Genomic DNA, 20,168 nt, shown 5'->3' with positions numbered 1-20,168 from the left:
CACTGCAGTGGCCCAAGCCCGGAAGTCTCCTCCAGGTTGTTAGTTTAAGGGACGGAGCACAGACAGGAAAAGACCCGGCCTGCTAGCAGTTTAGCATCTAATGGGGCGCGCGCATTGCGTCACACCACCCAATCAGAAACAAGTCCAGAAAAGTAATCCCGCAGAAACGACCCCGCCTCCCCAGCGGACCAACCCCGGAAAAAAAAAATTCCCGGCCACTTCTCCAATAGGAAAAAAAGCCGCACGATATCGGATGACCAATCAGACCAACAGACTACGATTCAAGATGACCAATAAGGGAGGCGAGGGGCGGGGTTGGCGCTTCAGTTGCTGGGTAGAAGTTTAAGCACAGTAAAAGAGGCCGGGCATTGCTCGCTCTTCCTCGGTACCGAAAAGACCTTTGCCTACGAGCTACGAAGACAGCTGCTTTGCACCATCCAACCCTCCGGCTTGTCTTCGTTTATTCCTCTAAGAAGATGCAGTGGGAGAATAAGCAAGTAAGATCTACGGCAACTGAGAGCGAGCAGGAAGTAAGTGTATTGACAGGTGGGCGGGGCTCTGGTGCGACTGCGCAGATCCTACAACTGAAGTACTGAAAGACGGGCGCACACACGCTTCCGTGCTACGAGGCACTTGAGTCGCAGCCAGCCTCGCCGGCTCAGGCGTCCCTGCGGCTGCGCAGTTAAGACGCCTCCGGTGATTGGCCCGGATCTCTGAGGGGAGGGAGGAGAAGTGAGGGAACTCCGTCGTCCTCGGCGCGCACTCGCCCGCGGTCGAGAACCGAGTATCTAGGCGGCTACTCCTGACGGTCTTGCTTTGGGCTCGGTGAGCCGAAAGGGGCAGGGCAGAAGCAAGGCGACCCAGACACGCCGCGGGGACAGCGCGGACTCTGCCGCTTCCTGCGTGCGCTCACGAGCGCGGGCTCAGTGCTGGCGCGGGAGGCGGAGGCGGGCGGCGGCGGCGCCTGCGCGGTCGGGCTCGGTCGACAGTTCGCAGGGGAGGAGGCGGCGGGAGGCGGAGGAGGCGGCGGCGGCGATGGAGGTGAAGCGGCTGAAAGTGACCGAGCTGCGGTCGGAGCTGCAGCGGCGGGGCCTTGATTCGCGCGGCCTCAAGATGGATCTGGCGCAGCGGCTTCAGGAGGCGCTAGATGCCGAGATGCTGGAGGACGAGGCCGGCGTTGGCGGGGCCGGGCCCGGCGGGGCCTGCAAGGCGGAGCCTCGGCCTGTGGCCGCGTCGGGCGGAGGCCCGGGCGGGGACGACGACGACGAGGACGACGACGAGGAGGAGGAGGAGGAGGACGAGGAGGCGCTGCTTGAGGACGAAGACGAGGAGCCACCTCCCGCTCAAGCTTTGGGCCAGGCCGCGCAGCCGCCTCCGGAGCCCCCGGAGGCGTCAGCCATGGAGGCCGAACCCGAATCTTCCGACACACCGGCGGAGGCCACGGCCGGGTCAGGTGGGGTAAACGGTGGTGAAGAGCATGACACCGGCAAGGGGGAGGAAGACGGGCCGGAGGAACGGAGCGGGGATGAGACGCCGGGATCCGAGGCACCGGGTGACAAGGCCACAGAGGAACAAGGTGAGGAACTCGCAGCAGAGCCAGGCTCCAACCTGCTGGGTGCGTTTCTGATCCAGCACCCCACCCTGCACTGTGCGATCTGATTCCTTATTTCCACTTGCCCGAAAGGGCACGGTTCCCGTGGCTGTTTGGGATCCCCCAGGGAACGTGGTTTTCATCCATTGCCCATCTTTTTTAGTGTTTGGGTGCCTTGTGGCTCTACTGTTTGCAGGAGGGATGTTCCTGCCTAACGTGGTTCCTTGGTGTTAGTGGATGGAAGTGTATGGTATGGTGTGTGCGCGTGCGTGCGTGTGTGTTGTGTACTGCTTTCAAGCTACCTGTGGATCAGTCTTCTGTTGCTTCCCCTTTAGCTGAATAACTTTAGCGGAAAATATGCCGAGAAATTGGCGAACTACAAGTATCAGTTAGAAGCTTAGGCCTTCTGCCTACCTGATAGTTAATTTCTTACCGTAAAATTGTTAAGCAATAAACAGTCTGTGAAGTGTTGCTCTGTCAAACCCACGTTAGAGATTAAGCCTCACAGAGCCTCTGGATAGCTAACCTTGCTCCTTCCTGCTTCAGCTGTAGGAGACAGTGTCTAGAGTGAGCCTGTTGGGTTTAATCATTAACTATCAAAGAGAAAGTCTTAGGCTGGTAACTTTTAGTAGCATGTTAGTTGCTTGAATGGGGCTTTTTGCTTGTCCCTATTGTCTTTAATAATTCTCCTTCCAAGTCAATAAATGAGCGGATTTATAGACTTTTTTACACTGGCCTTTAAGGCTCCCAATTTCCTGAGCTAAAATGATTGAGGGGTTCTAGTGGGTCAGTTAAGTAACCTGGTAGAAAATGTGTAGAGACTTCCCCCAGGAGCCAATGACCTTTCTCCTTTCTTTTGAAATGCTTGTTAGAGCTAATCCATAGTGTCTGTCAGGAGGGAGAGCTGCTTCAGAGTCTTACTTTCAAGTAGCTTGCCTTGGGTTTTTTGTTTGTTTTTTGTAGTGTTTTTTTTTTTTTTTTTTTTTTTTTTAAGGATGTTAGTGAATGTCATATAGTTGGAATCTATTTTACAATGATTGTATACGAAGTATAGTGTTTGGGGGTGGATTGTTGTGTTTGATGTCCTGGAACAAAATTCCTATTACATAACCCTTAACTTGTGTGTATTCCAAATAGCAGATAGAAAGCATTGACAGATAAGAGAGTACGTTAGAGGAATTGTCAAAGACTTTTAAGCCTTCAAAACATAAAAGCCTAAGGAAAAAAACTCCATGTTCCTTGTAAAGAATGTTGCTGCCAGGCTTAGTGTCACAAGCCTTCAATCCCAGTACTTGGGAGACAGAGGCAGGAGGATCTCATGAGTTTGAGACCAGCGTGGTCTACATTGTGAGTTCTAGGACAACCAGAGCTACATAGTGAGACCCTGTCTAGAAAAAAACAAAAAAAGAACATTGCTAAATATACACTACCACCTTCCTGCCCCAAATTCCGTGCTGTGTTATTTATGGTTCGCTTGTGACTTAATGATTTGCTCTGGTAACTTTCAATTCAAATTCCTGTTAAAAATACAGCTGCCATTGTGTGGCTGTGTATTTTAGTGCAAAAAAGGTAGTCTCTTAAAGAAAATGTAAGGATTCTGTGCCATGTAGCTGCTGAAAAGTGTTAGGAAATAGTCATTAAGTACTTGCCATAAATCCAAATCTGATGAGAATGGAAATTTATCTGTGAAGGTTTTTAAATGACTTCAGGGATATTTTCCTATCCTGTTAGTGGGGAGATCTGCCAGGTTGGCTTGAATGAAGTAGATAAATTTAGAATGGAAAAATTGCCCAACTTTTCCATTTTTTTTTTTTTTTTTACTGTATTTAGCTCTCAGTGTCCCCCCTGTCTTAACCAATGAAAAGATTAGAAATAAAACAGTGTATGAATATAATAGGAACACTTTCAATCCGATACCCTCAGTTTCCCATATTGGTTAACTCAGATTCTCTTAGTTCTGGGCTTATTCTATACTCCAGTATAAAAAACTGCTGATTTTCTTTCCCTCCCTTTTGTAGGAGATGACCAGGATAGTGAAAAGTCAAAACCAGCAGGCTCAGATGGTGAGCGGCGGGGGGTAAAGAGACAGCGGGATGAGAAGGATGAACATGGCCGAGCTTACTATGAATTCCGAGAGGAGGCTTACCACAGCCGGTGAGGGAAACATTCCCTTGATGGGAATGTCTGCTCTGCTTTTGGTGTTCCTGGTGTTGATTGGACAGTCTGGAAGGAGGGTGGATTGAAAAATGGAATAGGTCTTTATAGGCATAAGTTTTAGAGTAAATAAATCTATGATGGAAACTCCTATTTCCTTTTCTCATTGACTGAAAGAAGCTGTCTGCTGGAATTTGATAATTCACTGATACTTTAAAATGGACAGTGCCGCACAAATACCTCAAAGAAAATAGCTTTGGTTATATTGCATTTGCTCTCCTCTCCTACCTGTAGCTCGAAGTCCCCACCACCTCCAGAAGAAGAAGCAAAAGATGAAGAGGAGGATCAGACGCTTGTGAACCTGGACACGTGTATGTATAAACAATTTTTTTTTTTTTTTTTTTTTTTTAAGAATAGGGGCCTTAACTGTTTATCCCAGGCCAGCTTCCAACTTGCGATCCTTCTGCCTTAGTCTCTGGAGAAATCTAAAAATGACTTTTTGAGAGTAAAACTTAATGACTCGAGTATTTGGACAGTTTTTGTATCCATTCATGATAACTCAGCATAATGGTACTCTTAGCACTTTTCAAGTGTTGCGCAGTGCAGTAAACCAGTCACATCTTTCTTTCTTAACAGATACCTCGGATCTCCATTTTCAAATAAGCAAAGACCGATATGGAGGGCAGCCACTTTTCTCAGAAAAATTTCCTACCCTTTGGTCTGGGGCAAGAAGTACTTATGGAGTAACAAAGGGAAAAGTATGCTTTGAGGCCAAGGTAAGGGACTCTTCAAAATCGTTTATTAATTTAAACTGTGTGTTAGACTCCTAGCTAGTATTTTATTAGTTCAGAAAAGGCACCCTACTTAACATACCCTTAACTTTGAGCAACAAATTGACCCGTATGACATTGTTTTGTTGTTTGTTTTATATGATGGTAACTGAACTTGGGGCCTTGTACATATTAGGTGCTTTATTTCTGAGCTACATCCCGAGGCCTACAACTTTGGTCTTTGGTTTAAGTTTAGTGAAAGTTGTTTTTCTCATATTGAGCTGTGATCTTTTTTTTTTTTTTTTTTTCTTTTTTCTTTTTTTCAGTTTGTATACAAATCTTATCTTTGTAACTCAGACTTTGTACCTGCATTGGTCAAAGTACCTAAGAATTCCTTTTCTGACTTGACCAGGTAACACAGAATCTCCCAATGAAAGAAGGCTGCACAGAAGTTTCTCTCCTTAGAGTTGGGTGGTCTGTTGATTTTTCCTGTCCACAGCTTGGTAAGGTTATTTTTTAACTTCTTGCTTGTGTCTGTTACCATATTGCTTACTCTGTGGAAACTTTGCAGATAGGTAATTGATTGTTAACTATCCTAGGTGAAGATGAATTTTCTTATGGTTTTGATGGAAGAGGACTCAAGGCAGAGAATGGGCAGTTTGAGGAATTTGGCCAGACTTTTGGGGAGAATGATGTCATTGGCTGTTTTGCTGTAAGTGTTCCTGAAAATTGTAGATTTATAGCAAAGGGTATATAAAAGGCTGAGAGGATTCAGCTGTGCTTCCTAACAACTACATGCTTTTATATTATACATTTGATGCACTGCTTGGTTATTTGAACTGTGCAGTAGCCCCAGTTATTTATTTATTTACTTAAAGCCTCATTTATTTGTTTTTTCTACATTTATTTGGGGGGGAGCATATCAAAGTGTATATATGAAAGTCAGAGGACAGTTTTCTTCTTCTACCATGTGGGTTCTAGGGACCAAAGTCATATCATATGTGTGACAAGTACCTTTATCCACTGATCCATCTCTCCATCCTCCCAACTTACAAAAAAAAAGTAAGCTGTAAGACATGATTGTCCTTAAAACCTGTCAGCCTGTAAGTGCTCTTGTACTTTTATCCTTGTAGAATTTTGAGACTGAAGAAGTAGAGCTTTCCTTCTCCAAGAATGGAGAAGACCTGGGTGTGGCATTCCGGATCAGCAAGGAATCTCTGGCAGATCGAGCCCTTCTACCCCATGTCCTCTGTAAGAATTGTGTCGTAGAATTAAACTTTGGTCAGAAGGAGGAGCCCTTTTTCCCACCACCAGAAGAGTTTGTGTTCATCCATGCTGTGCCTGTTGAGGAGCGTGTGCGGACTGCAGTTCCTCCCAAGACCATAGAGGAGTGTGAGGTATGCCCAATTACAGAAGTATAGGCCTAGTGCTTTAGAATAGTGGAGGATGTGTCCTTTCACGTGTGTTCTGAAATTACTGTCAAACTTGAATAGGGAAAATATAAGAATATTTTCTAAAAAAAAGCTGGATTTTATAAAAATGATTCATTTTTATTGCATTCTTCTTTCTTTTTACTTGCAGGTGATTCTGATGGTAGGACTTCCTGGATCTGGAAAGACCCAGTGGGCACTAAAATATGCAAAAGAAAACCCTGAGAAAAGATACAATGTCCTGGGAGCTGAAACTGTGCTCAGTCAAATGAGGGTCAGTTGCTGAGAGGAGGGGAGGGATGGAGACTCAGAATCTTTGATAACCTGTCCTGAGTCAGGCATGGAGGGTGTCTTTGCAGTGCATGAGACCAAGGACCCTGCATATAGAAATGTGACTTTTTGTTGTGTGTTAAGATATGCTCCACACCTGCTGGATTGTCAAATTTCTAAAAATGTGCAATCTGGAGTATATACGGGTTAAGAATGGAAGTGACTACTACAGGAAATCAGTGGTGTGATGAGTTGGTCTTATCCTTGTAGTAGTTAAAGCAGGTGACTTTAGGGCTCTTGAACTTGCAGTGTAACTCCTTGTATTCCTCCTGTCTTCTTGAACTCATCAGATGAAGGGGCTGGAGGAACCAGAGATGGACCCCAAGAGCCGAGACCTCTTAGTTCAGCAAGCCTCCCAGTGCCTTAGTAAGCTGGTCCAGATTGCTTCCCGATCAAAGAGGAACTTCATTCTTGATCAGGTATTTAAACATTCAAGAGGAACCTGGTTTTAAAGGAGATCCAGAGATGAAATTTTGCTTATTTCTTAGAGTCAGACTGGGGTACACATGTAGGACTGAATTAAGAAATAGACTCAGGTCACCTAATGACCATCTGCTCTGAGTTATATAATGTTCTTGAACTTACCATACTTCTTACCTAAGAGTATGAGCTCAGATGATAGAGGGATAGAAGAAGATTTAGACATTCATTTATTTCACTTGAATTCCTGAATCTATCATGACCTGCCTACATTTGCAATCTTGGACAAGTCTTTTCCCTTTCTAACTTCAGTTTTCCTGATGTGTAAAATAATATTTATCAAGTAGGGTCTCAAAAAATCAAGGGAGAAGCCAAGCGGTGGCAGTGAATGCCTTTAATCCCAGCACTCAGGAGGCAGAGGCAGGTGCATCTCTATGAGTTCAAGACCAGCCTGATCTATGGAGCTAGTTCTAGGACAACCAAGGCTACACAGAGAAACCCTGTCTTGGAAAAAGACAAATCAAAGGAGACTGGGGTTATAGCACAGTGGCAGAGCAGTTTTCTAACATGTGCAAAGCCCTAGGTTTGATCCTCGTTATTACAAAACAATAATAATAATAGTGATTATTAGAGGAAATTGTGTATTGACTTCTAATCTGATGCTTCAGCTGTAGAAGATTAAGTTTTCTTTTGTAAGTTGAGTGGTGACTTTTGTTCTTAAACATGTTATTACTCCTATTGCTAGTGTAATGTCTACAATTCTGGCCAACGAAGGAAGTTACTGCTGTTCAAGACCTTCTCCAGAAAAGTGGTGGTAGTTGTCCCTAATGAAGAAGATTGGAAGAAGAGGCTGGAATTGAGGAAAGAAGTGGAGGGAGATGATGTGCCTGAGTCTATAATGCTGGAGATGAAAGGTGGGCTAAAATTACATGGATTAGAGAATCTTGTCCCTGGTTAGTACAACCCTACTGGAATCTCTTAGAACCAAGAGTGACTCACCACATCTAAAGTATAAATTTAAGAACAATTTAATGGAAGCAAGTACTTTTGGATAAACTAATGAGTAGAGTGAGTAGAGAAACAGTAAACCCCTGACTCATGGATAAAATACAAAAAGGGTAAATATCTGGGCATGGTAGGTAGCACATGCCTGTAATCTCAGCACTTGAAAAGCTCAGGAAGGAAGATCAGGAATTAGGAGACAGCCTGGATTATAAAATAGGACCATGTCTTGGGTGGGGAAAAAAAGCAGGGTGGTGCATGCCTATAATCTCAGCGCTTGGAAGTTGAAGGCAGGGAGCATAAGGAGTTGGAGGCTAGTCTGAGCTAATGATACTCTCAAGAAATGGAAGAATGAGAAATAAGATGTTTAAATCCAAACAAGATACTTAGACGTGAAGAAAGGGGATTGAGTCAGTTATCTATTAAGTATTTACAGTGTTTACTGTTTATACATCATTTCCCTAGTCATAGGAAAATATCAGTATATGAAATGAAACTTCACAGTCATAAATAAAATTTTAAAATTAATATTTATAGTCCATTAAAAATGGCGAGTCAGGCGGAGGTGGCACAGCACTCGGGAGGCAGAGGCAGGCAAATCTCTGTGAGTTCGAGGCCAGCCTGGGCGACAGAGTGAGTTCCAGGAAAGGCGCAAAGCTACACAGAGAAACCCTGTCTCGGAAGGGAAAAAAAATGGCAAAGATGATTGTTAGGGTTCAAATTAAAATACAGTAGTTGTAGAAAATTGTCTCTTTACTATGTTTTGATTTCTGGTATGATAGTCGTTTTTATGTTTTGTTTTCCTTTTTGCTTTTCTTGATTTGGTATTTGCCTAAGTGTACTGTCCTCTCAAAGCAGTGTTAACTATATTGATTGGCCTTGCTTCATACTATTCTCTTGAATCATAATTTTCATCATGTTTCCTTTCACTTATGCATCCCATTTAACCTCTCACCTGTTGGCTCTGGTGTAGTCAGAAGTTTTCCTGTGTCCCTCCCGGTCCTGCAGCCACTCGGACCCGAGTAAACACACAAAGACTTATATTACTTACAAACTGTATGGCCTAATGGCTCAGGCATCTTGCTAGCCAACTCTTTCATCTTAAACTAACCCATTCCTATTAATCTATATGTTGCCACATGGCTGTGGTGTTACCAGTCAGCTGGCATCTTGTTGCTTCTTTGGTGATGGGCTCCTATCTCTCCCATCCCACCTTTCTCTTGCCTGTCTTCCCAGCTGGAATGTACTGCCTAACCTTATTCAGCCTCACCATTGGCCAAACAGCTTTATTTATCAACCAATCAGAGCAACACATATTCGCAGTGTACAAAAAGACATTCCACAGCACTTCCCCCTTTCTGTCTAATCAAAAGGAAGGTTTTAACTTTAACATATTAAAATTACATAAAACAGTTATCAGCAAGAATTATAGTTACAATATCTAGTCTCTTTATTTAGCAAAATTAAATTATTAATACAAAAATTAAAAATTAAATACTTTTATTTTTGTGAGTCTAAAGATTCATATCTAATTTATCTTTGATCATAACTAAGGAAGACTATAATTATAACTGGGTGGCTCAGTGGTTAAGAGCACTGACTGATGTTCCAGAGGAACAGGGTTTAATTCCCAGGCCATCAGGTGTCTGATCACACCAGGACCAAAAAAAAAAATAAGGAAGAAGGAAACACGTGACTCTTCTCCCTTTCCTTATAAGAGGTCACATACAACTGCAGGAAGTAACCACCTCCTTCAGACTCTAGAGCCCAGGGTCATGGGCAAAGCAAATACCACTACATTCTGGAAACTCATAATCCCTGGCTATGGGAATTACTTCCTACATCTGTGAGTTGGGGTGTCTGAATTTATACAGAATGAATTATGCCAGCCCATAGCAAATATTCAGGCCCTTGGAGGAATTTAATGCAGTTTTATAAAGTAGGGATAACTGGATTCATCTGAGAATCATAATTGAAATAAAACTCACTGGGACAATCTATGAACTTGATGTCCAGAGAATACACTTGACTATCATGTATAACTGTTAAATGTTAGGCCTTGTAGTAGAGATGAGTAGATCCTTTTAGTGCACATGCATGTATGTGGTATGCTGGGAATTAAAACCCAGAGCCTTGTACATGCTAGGCAGGTAGGTGCAGTACCCCTCAACTATACCCTCAGGAAATCCAGGGCCTTGTACATGCCAGGCAGGTGGGGTGCACCTCACCTTACCCTCAGTCTCAGCTTGAAGCTCTGAAAATTACTTCCTGGCCCAGCCTGGTGGTGCATGCCTTTAATCCCAGCAGATCAGAGACAGGTGGGTCTCTGAATTTGAGACCAGACTGGTCTAGACAACAAGTTACAGACCAAGCAGGTTACATAATGAGACCAAGTTCTCTTTTCCTTTCAAGTTTATTTTATTTCTATGAATGTTTTGCATACATATGAATGTGTATCAAATGTGTGCATGGTGCCCTTGGGAGGTCAGAAGGGGGCATCAGAGCCCCTGAACTACAGTTAAAAACAGTTGTGAGCCACCATGTGGGTGCTGGGAACTGAATCCAGGTCCTGTGCATGGGCAATGAGATGCTTTTAACTACTGAGTCATCTTTCCAGCTCCTAAGACCAAGTTTTTGTCTTAGCAACACCAAAACTTGCTCAGTTACATTTAGCCTGTGTTCCTTCTGTCTTGATACCTCACTGCTGATTTATTTGAGAACTTGTAAACCTGGTTTGCGTATAGCCCTTTCTCTTGTTCTGTTACAATTTAGGGAAAAGAAGATTTGCCTCTGGCATGGTAACACATGTCTAGTACTCAGAAGGCTAAGGCAAGAAGAGTGCTGTGAGTTTATAGGCCATCCTGGGCTATATAGACAGACCCTGCCTTTAAAAAGAAAAAAGCCATAGTAGCACTTGCTTGTAATTTCAGCACTTATGAGATTGGAAGCGGGAGGATCAGGGTCATCCTTAACTATATAAGGGAGTTCTAGGCCTGCCTGAGCTACATGAGACCATGACTCAAAAAAGAAGTTAGTTTAATTATCTAAGGGTGAATTGGTATGAGCCTAGCACATTTTAGTGCATTACTAATTTAAGCTTTGAAAGTGTTAGGCTTGGCTCACTTGGGATGGTAAGGCAGGATCTTGAGTTTGAAGCTGGCACAGACTGCATAGTAAGCTAAAGTCCAGCCTGAGCTTCATAACAAAACTATCTCAAAGGAGAGAAAAGTAAAATAAAAAGAGAAGCTATGGGCAGTAGCAACAACTATAATTGTAATCCCAGTTTTCAGAAGGCAAGAGGCAGGAAGACTCAGACTGGGATATTGAGGCCTTATGCGTAAAAAGAAACAAAAAAACAAAACAACAAGAGCTAGGTGGCTGAGCCCTTAAATAGTTGGCATGCATAGTTTGTAAGCATGAAGCCTGAAGTTTTGACCCCAGCATCCACACATCCACATAACAGGCCAAGTACCCTTTGTACTCCTGAGTCCCACCACTGAGCAGGGTGGCAACAGGAGGATGGTGAGCTCTAGATTCTGAGAGGGACCATGTCTCCAAAGGAATAAAGTGTGATAGAGAATGTTGTAAAATACTATTTTAAGGTGTGTTACTTTTGTTTATGCTCTGGAACATTTGTATAATGAGCAAAGATGTGTCTGATTAAATAAAATTCACCCGCCGTGAGGAGGCTGAGTCAGCTACTAGCTGACTGGAAGTGGTAGGGAAGAGCCAGGTGGAGAATGTTTTTAAGGAGGGGCAAGGAGAAGCATGAGGACTTTTTGGAGGACGCTAGCAAGGAGAGGAGGCAGCTACTTGGTACCTCTCTGAAGAGCAGAATTCCACCTTAACCTTTAAATCTTGAGTTCTTTTGAGGGATAGAAATTTAGTTAAGTTCTGATCATAGCTTTGAAAGAGTCAGGTCGGAGGGAACAGAAGTCCCTCCAGCTACAGCCCTTGTGGCCTAACCCCTGCTGGTAGCTGCAGAGTTGCAGTTGCTGTTTCAGACTTAAAAGGCAGTGACAATTAAGTTAAAGGACAACAAGAGAACACCTGACATCCTGCACTAGCCTTCTTACACTAACACATACACTATAACAACAAAATTGGGCCTGGTGATGCTCAGCTTTTATCCCATCAGAGACAGATGGATCTCTGAGTTTGAAGCCAGCTGGCCTACATAGTGAGTTCCAGGACAGCTAGGGCTATGTAGAGAGCTCCTGTCTCAATAATAATAACAACAAACCAAGTGTTGACTCATAACTATAATTCCAGCACTTGAGGCAGGAGGCAAAGGTACTTGAGGCTAGCCTGGGATATAGAGCTAGAGCAGAACCTACCACACTATTGCATTATGCAACTGAAGAGGAGTGGCCTAAGGTTATTAAAAAACTAACCTTAGTTTAACTTTAAGGATAAATTACCATATAAGAACAACCACCAGATATCTGATAGACACCATCAAGGCTATGCAGAAGTTAATTTGGATCCTGTAGAAATGTTGGATCCTGCCAGGCGGCCAGTGGCACACACCTTTAATCCCAGCACTTGGGAGGCAGAGCCAGGCAGATCTCTGTGAGTTCAAGGCCAGCCTGGGATACAGAGCGAGATCCAGGACAGGCACCAAAACTACACAGAGAAACACTATCTCAAAAAAACAAAAAGAAAAGAAAAATGTTGAATCCTGTGGAAATATTAGATTTGAGGAGACACAGAAGAAGCAGGGAAGCAGTATGGACAGTATGTAGAGGAGATAACAAGCCTTGGGACAGCACATATAGATTAATAGAAATGGGCTAATTTAAGTTATAAGAGCTAGCTAAAAACAAGCCCAAGCTGTCAGCCGAGTTTTCATTATTAATAATGTCTCCATGTCGTGATTTGGGGAGCTGGCTGGCAGGACAAAGAAAGACTCACTACGTAGAACTAAGTCTCAAAATGAGAAAAACAAAAAAGCAAACCAACAAAAACCCTTGGCTATAGCTCAGTGAGAGAATGCTTGATTAACACGTGCAAAGCCCTGGATTTGATCCCCAAAGCCACCAAAAACTAAAGTATACTTCCTGTAGTAGACTTTCATGCATTCTTACCTTATCTACACTTTCCAGGCCCACAAGCTTCTCTCTTATTCTTATAGCCAACTTCTCTCTGCCTGAGAAATGCGACTATATGGATGAGGTGACATATGGGGAGCTGGAAAAAGAGGAAGCCCAACCCATTGTTACTAAATACAAGGAGGAAGCAAGGAAGCTGCTGCCCCCCTCTGAGAAGCGGACAAACCGCAGGAACAACCGTAACAAGAGAAACCGGCAGAACCGAAGCCGAGGCCAAGGCTATGGTGAGTCCTGGAGACCTGGCTGCCCACAGTGAGCAGCTTTCCTAATGAAGCTTATTTCTTGTTGTGTCCTTTATTTACCCCTGCTTCCTATGCTTTCCCCATAATCCTGTAGTCAGAAGAGAGTTACTGTGGGGTAAAAATGTTTCCTTCAAACACAGTCCTGTGCCTCATCATCTGCGTGGCTTCCATGCGAGCAAGTGGGTTCCCCATTCACTGCAGTCTTAGGATGTGTGCAGTGAAAACTGATTGTTCCTTTAAGATTTCTTGGTGCTTTATCAAATCAATCCAATTGCACAGACAAAAGTGAATGCATTCTTCCATCATTTTAGAGCATTACAAAGCAAGTTAGTTATTAGTGGAATTAATTTTCCCTCTGAATGTCTAGTTTGCCAGCTAAATCCCCAGTGTGTATTTTTGCTCTTTTAAAAAGTGTATGTTTATGTGTGTGCAACTGTAAATCAATAGGTGGTTAGTGTTTAGACACTGGGAAGAACAACAGTTCCTAGCCTTGAGTATTGTGTCGATTTTGTTTTCTTTGTGTACAGTAAGTGAAGGGTATAGGCTACCTGACACCTCAGATCCCTTTCTGGGCTGAGAATCTGATCCTGTGAATGGCAGTTTTTAGTCATGTTTCTAACTCTGCCATGTATCCTTTTGTCATCTAAGATGTTTTGCAGGATAAGGGAGCTTCGAAAGCAGGGTGGCTTTGTTATCTTATGTCTATTCTTCTGCCCTCCCCTCTCAGACTCTTTTAATAAAAGATCCTGGCTGGTGCTTTACTTAACATTGTGTGAGCCTGGCCAGAGCAAGCCTCCTCCTCCCATAGAATTGCCTTTGGCTCCAACTTTTTGATTTCCACTCAGATGTGGAGCCAGGACCCCATGCCAGCTGTCTGAGCGCCCTCTCCATTTCTCTTCCAGTGGGCGGGCAGCGCCGAGGCTACGACAACCGGGCCTACGGGCAGCAGTACTGGGGGCAGTCTGGAAACAGAGGGGTGAGTGCAGCTCTCCTTCTGCTCCTCCCTCTGGGCTGTGAAGCCATTCCTATTGACTTGGGGGAGCAGAGGGGTTTGGGCTGTTTTCTTAGGGATTTAGGGTTTTGCCCACTTAATATGTTCATCTGGAAGAATTTAACCTGGGAAAAAAATTTACCCTGCTTATAGCATCAAGATGAAATATGTCTTGTTCAGTAACGGGGAACTGTGGGCTGTGCTTCTGGAGACCCATATATCACCACCACTCCTCTCTCTCCTTCCTCAGGGCTACCGTAATTTCTATGATCGATACAGGGGTGACTATGATCGATTCTACGGACGAGATTATGAGTACAACAGATACAGAGACTATTACAGACAATACAACCGGGATGTGAGTATTACCTTGGGGTAGATTGAGGGTGAAGGGGACAGGACCAGCTGGGTGAGTGTCATGCCTCTTCATCCTCAGCCAGCTCTGGTGCTAAGTGATGGGGTTTCCCTCTCTTCTAGTGGCAGAATTACTACTACCACCACCAACAGGACAGAGACCGATACTACAGGAACTACTACGGTTACCAAGGGTATCGGTGAAGCCCCTGCTGTTTTCACCTGTCAGCCATGAAGCTGAGTCTCTGGGGGTGCCAGGCACCCCCCAAAACACAACCAAGGAAAACAGGGGCTGTCGGGGTGGGGCTGAGCTGCCGGGGTGGGGCTGAGCTGCCGGGGAGGGGTGGTTGGGGGGAGGGTCTGCAAGCAGGGGTGGGGGAGGGGGGAAGTGGAAACAAAACAAAACTGTACATTTTTTTTTAAAGTTTGTTGAAAAGAATATTGTCTTATTCTATAAAACATTTCAAACCTAGTTAGGTTATTTGTAATCAAAAAACATTTGCACAGAAAGCAGCACTTAGGGCTGCCTGTTCTGTACCCTGCAGCTGGAAAGGAAAAGAATTGAAAATGACACCCTCCAGCATTCTAAGACAACTGGAATGGTAGCCCAGTAAGGGAGAGTGGTGTGGGGAGAAGGAGACACCATGAGGGGGCTCTGCATAGCAGGCAGGAGTGGGGTCAGAGGGAGGAGCGCTGTGACAAGGGCAGTGAAAATAAACGATTGGCTGTTATCAATCACTTGCACCAACTAACCATTTGTATTTTCTTTACCAACCTTTTCCTCTTGGGATATCTGGTCTATTAGTCCAATGGGACAATGTCCCATTGTCCACTTTGTTGTGCCTTTGTGCTGTCTGCCTAAGGCACAGAGACTGCTAGTTGGGTGGTTCTATTATATAGGATTCCCAGGCCATGGGATTGGGGACTGCAGATCAGAATAGTTTGTCCCCATCCATGTTATACTCAATGAATTCCCATAAAATCTGGAGGAGAGTGGGAACACAGCCCTCAGTCTGAAGATGGTGATTTGCCAGGTCCTTGTCTCTGTCTTCTGAGTTGATAGAGGCAAGAGATCTCTAGAATCATTTGCTAAGATTGCCTGCCTCTTACAGTGTGAGGGAAGGAATGATTCTCAGGGTTTCAGCTCACAGAAACGCAGCAAGACGATGTTCACTGCGTCAGGATATGTATATAGGTAAATCCTGTGGTGTGGGCTGTCAGGCCCAGGTGCTGAGAATAGCAACTATTTTCTACAGTGTGGGGACTCTGCCCTGCTGCTGTTTTTGTTTTTGTTTTTGTTTTGATACACAGGTAGAAAGTGAGTAGAAGGGGGTGGGGGGGGCAGCTCATTGGGGCTGCAGAAACTTGGGAAGACTGTGTGAATGTGTGTGGGTGCATGCAGGGGGAGCACCTTTTCCAAACTTGTTGAAACAGGATTCCTTCTGGGGTGCTTCCTTGTGAGCCCCAGAGAGGTCTCTCATCAAGAGACTTCATTTGGGATCATTTAGTTTGTAACTTTACCTACCAACACCCTCCCCGTTCTTGACAGAACAGCTACAGGTTGCTGGGTTCAAGAATGTGGGCAGGATTGGCAATGCTCTTTCAATATTGAGCTTCAATTTAAATCATCATCTTGCTTAGCTAAAAGCTTACTCAGCAACAGCATCCTACAGCACTTCCTGGTGAGAAAACATCTGGATTGTGTTACTAGAACATATTTCACTTCCACTTCTTCACCTGAGCAGTTAGTTCTTTTGTTTAATCTTGTGCTGAGATTTGGATCTTCCCTGTCCTGATGTCCTTGCTGGGCAGTGCTTCTCTGGGTGTTCAGACCCTCATTCTGACTTTCTGGTCTGTTAGGATTCACCCTTCTGTTCAAGGACCTCTTTAAAGGCTGTAGCAGGGCCTGGAAGGAGATAGCTTGCTCATGTTGTGTCTTTTCTATTGCACCTGTCCCTTATGGTGCCACAAATGGATCTATGTGTGGCAGTGGGTAGAATGATTGCATGTATCTTTTGTAACTCACTGGCATTATTAAGGGAAATTGAGAAAGCTTTGTTTATAATGTCAGGACAAAAAGGTAAAAACTGGAGCCCAAAGAAATCCCATTAGGACAAGATTATGTTATAATAGAAAACTTAATTTCCAGAGGCAGAAGCTGCCCCTTCAAATGTTCAGTCCTCCAACAAATAACACTTTTATAGTAGTATGTGACATGGATTATGGACAGTAGGGCCCACAGACAGGGACATAAACTTAACACTGAAGTTTGGGGCAATGGGTTAGAGAGTATACTTGCTATTGATTTGACAATAGAAAAGTCTTTTTTTTTTTTTTTTTTTTAAGCTGTTTTTCTAGTTGAATGGTGAATAAAACTGCCACATCCTTGTTGGGTCTGTCCAGGAGGTCTCTTGCATCAAAGTGAATGTCTGCATTTTGTTTCTGTCTTGTGTTTTTATTATGAAAAGAAATGTTATAGTGGGTGGGGGGTGGATTATGGTAACAGGAGGGATCCTCGGCTTTGTTTTTCTTAAAAGACTTGTTTAGTATTTTTATGGACCTCTGTTGTAGTTGTAGATGGAAAAGCTTGTGAGAAAAACAAACAACACATGGAGCCTGTAAATGTTTTTGCACAACCTGTAAAGCATTTTTGGAAGTGGCCAGTAAAAAAAGAAAAAAAGGGTTTTACCATTTTAAAAAAAATGTAACTGTGTCATTGTTTACATCTGTAACTTACCCTGTTTTCATTACACCATTCTGGCAACAAATGTAGGCACAGTAGTTCCAGTTTTAGAATAAATAACCATTTGGATTGAATTTTCCTATCTCCTGTGGCTGCACTGACTGGAGTGATCATGGGGGTTTAGTAATACATTTCTCTTTAATGTTTATTTTGAGACAGAATCTCATTTTAGCCTAGGCTGGACTGGAACTCTTAATCATCCTGCCTTAAACCCCAAAATTCTTCATTTGTACATGTTCATCACCACACCCAGCTTATTCACCTATTTTAAATTTTGGTGTGTGCACAATAGTGCACAGGGAGTCAAGTGTACATGTAGATGATGGGGGCGGGTGTCAAGCGTGGAGGTCAGAGGACAACTTTGTGAAGTCTTTATCCTACCTTTATGCAGGTTCCAAGGAGCAAACGCAGACTGCCAAACTTACGTGAAGTGCCGAGCTGTCTCAGCAGCCCCTTCATCTATTTTTTAATGCTTAGTTATCAAGATGTACTAGATGCACCCAAGGATAGTTTCTGTGTTGTATGACTGCTGTGCCCTTTTCTGTAATTCCTTCACTTGGGAACCATTTATGCAGGGGTCTGTCTACCTAGTGTGCTAAGAGAAACGTCTTTTTTTTATTATTATTTTAAATTTCATTTTTTGAGTATGAGTGTTTTGCCTGCATCTAAGTCCACCCACTCCATGTGTGCAGTGCCTTTGGAGGCTATTAGAGGGCATTGGAGCCTCTAGAACTGGAGTGACCCATGGTTCTGAGCTGCTATGGGGGTGCTAGGAACTGAATCCTAGTCCTCTGCAAGAGCAGCAAGTGAGCAAGTACTCCTAACCACTGAGCCATCTCTATCCCTCATACTAAGATCTGGAGCCATTAGAGTGGAGAATTTAACTCTTGGGCTCTGCTAAGATCAGTTGGCTGTTTGAGGTTAAATGAGAGGTTCTATTTATGAAAGCCATTAAAGTTTATGCACAAATAATTATTACCTAAGCAGAAAAATCTTCGTTTTCCTAATGAATTGGAAGAATGAAAGTTACAAAAACATTACAGTGTTAGTGCTGAACAGATGTGCTGCTGCTGGCAGCAATCAAACTCATCGCCTCACGTGTGTCACTGGAACTTCATTTCGTTTCCGTCTTTTAAAACGGTATTGCCTATTGTAGCCTAGGCTGCTACCACACCCAGCTCACTAGGATTTTTGTGTTTTTACCTGTTAATTTGGGGGGGGGGGGCACACATGTGCCATAGTACACCTGTGAAGATCAGGGTGATTTTGAGGATTTCTCTATTCCACCATGTATGTCCCAAGGATTGAACTCAGGTCATCAAGCTTAGTGGCAGGCACTTCTACCCACTGAATCATCTTTCTGGCACTCATTATTGGGGCATTGTAAACTTAGTGTTAGAGCTAATTATAATTAGTGCACAGCTGGGCATGATAGCCCTTGCCTTTTGTCCTAACACTATAGATAGGCTAAGGCAGGAGGATTGTTATGAATTCAAAGCCAGTATATACCAGATTAGCCTGGGCTACACAGCGATACTCTTTCAAAAAAAAAACAAATAAGAACAGCTGAGTATAGTGGTGTATGTGTATAATCCTGGCACTTGGGAGTTGGAGGCAGGAGGGTCACAGTAAAGATCTTGTCTCAAAAAATCACTAATGGTCCACCTCTCAGCCTACTTAAAAAAAAAAAAAAGATTTATGTTTATGCATGTTTTGCCTGTACATTTGTATATGTACTGTGTGTGTGCCTGGTGCATGCAGAGCAAGAAGACAGTGTTGGATTCTCTTAAACTGGAATTAAGGTCAGTTCTAAGCCACCATGTAGGTGCTAAGAACTGAACCTAGGTTCTCTCCAAGAACAACAGCTGCTCATAACCACTGAACCATCTCTTCTAGCCCCACCCCAATTATTTTTAATGGATATAGCTCACACCTTGTCTGTAGGGCCGATAGCCCTGTTTTCTACTCAACCAGATACTCACCCGTAATTTGAACAGGTATCAATTTGAGGAAAGTAAGCTGGGTTTTTTAGAGGGTAAGGTGAGATGACTGTTATCCTCATATCAGTATTAACATCTTGACTACTTTTGGCTTTTTACCACATCTGAGCTGATAAGATTTTCTTGCTGTCCTGGTATTTGCCCAACACTGATACAGTAGGAAATGGGTTTTTAGTCTCTGCTCTTCCCTGTGTACAATTTAAGCATATACAAATAGAAAACCTATTTATTAGTTGTATTAAGCACCTATTGCATACTAGGCATTGTGAGCAAGCAAGGATTATAACAAGGATCCTTCCTGAAATTACCACAAGTAACAAGAAATAAGATTCTAAAATAACTGAAATCAAACTTCAGCACTGAAGGGGGTGGTGGTGGTGGTGGTGGATGTACGTGTACAGGCATACTCTTGTGGAGGTCAGAGGACAACTCTTGAGTTCTCACCACCTTGTTGGATCCAGGGATGGAACTCAGGTCATCAGGCCTGCAGTCAGTCACCTCTGTTCAGACGTTTGGTCATGACACTAGGGAATCTGCCTGCCATTACCCCCACCCCACTTTGGGTTCATTATTCCTCTCCCCTGTCATCTTAAGAAAGGACAAGATTTGGGAGTGATGGGTTATCCTGAGAACATGCAGGTCATCCTGGGCAGCCCAGTTATATACATGAACAAAATTTAACTGGCCTAATTAGACCTTCCTACCCCTAAAGATATGTCCCTCAAGTTAGATCTTGATCCGTGAATAAAAACAACCGGGACTGTTAATGGTAGTCCAGGATCCAATATCATCTATGTTCACCCTTCAGGAAAGCTTCTGGAAGGTATTCTGGGTCTCCTAAACCTGCTTGGGCACTCATGAGATATGTGTGATCTCTAGCCTGCATAAAGGCATGCACCACCAGGCTAGGCTGTACTCTTTTTTTTGTTGTTGTTGGTTTTGTTATTTTGGACTTCTTTGGTTCTTTGAGGCAGGGTTTCTCTGTATAACAGCTCTGGCTGTCCTGCAACTCACTTTATAGTCCAGGCTT

At 43.7% G+C, this 20,168-nt stretch overlaps 1 protein-coding gene across 2 annotated transcripts; it reads left to right on the top strand.

Annotated features, from left to right (window-relative positions):
* The first annotated feature begins 596 nt into the window (after positions 1 to 596).
* Hnrnpul2 (heterogeneous nuclear ribonucleoprotein U like 2) lies at positions 597 to 14,726 on the top strand. 2 transcript variants are annotated; one of them, XM_059261356.1, is made up of 14 exons: positions 602 to 1,576; positions 3,610 to 3,745; positions 4,040 to 4,116; positions 4,382 to 4,521; positions 4,928 to 5,018; positions 5,115 to 5,227; positions 5,649 to 5,912; positions 6,097 to 6,219; positions 6,566 to 6,694; positions 7,441 to 7,609; positions 12,832 to 13,032; positions 13,953 to 14,026; positions 14,292 to 14,399; positions 14,519 to 14,726. In XM_059261356.1, the coding sequence occupies exons 1-14, from the start codon at positions 1,036 to 1,038 to the stop codon at positions 14,597 to 14,599; spliced, it is 2,247 nt and encodes a 748-aa protein (XP_059117339.1). In that variant the 5' UTR covers positions 602 to 1,035; the 3' UTR covers positions 14,600 to 14,726. The 2 variants fall into 2 exon arrangements, 1 of the variants encoding a protein (XP_059117339.1); XR_009378890.1 differs by lacking the exon at positions 13,953 to 14,026 and having other exon boundaries at positions 597 to 1,576; positions 14,519 to 14,534.
* The last annotated feature ends 5,442 nt before the right edge of the window (positions 14,727 to 20,168 follow it).

This window comes from Peromyscus eremicus, chromosome 1 (genome assembly GCF_949786415.1).
Source record: "Peromyscus eremicus chromosome 1, PerEre_H2_v1, whole genome shotgun sequence".
Taxonomy (NCBI): Eukaryota; Metazoa; Chordata; class Mammalia; order Rodentia; family Cricetidae; genus Peromyscus; species Peromyscus eremicus.
Note: the sequence above shows the minus strand (reverse complement) of the source record. Positions and strands in the feature narration are given on the sequence as shown.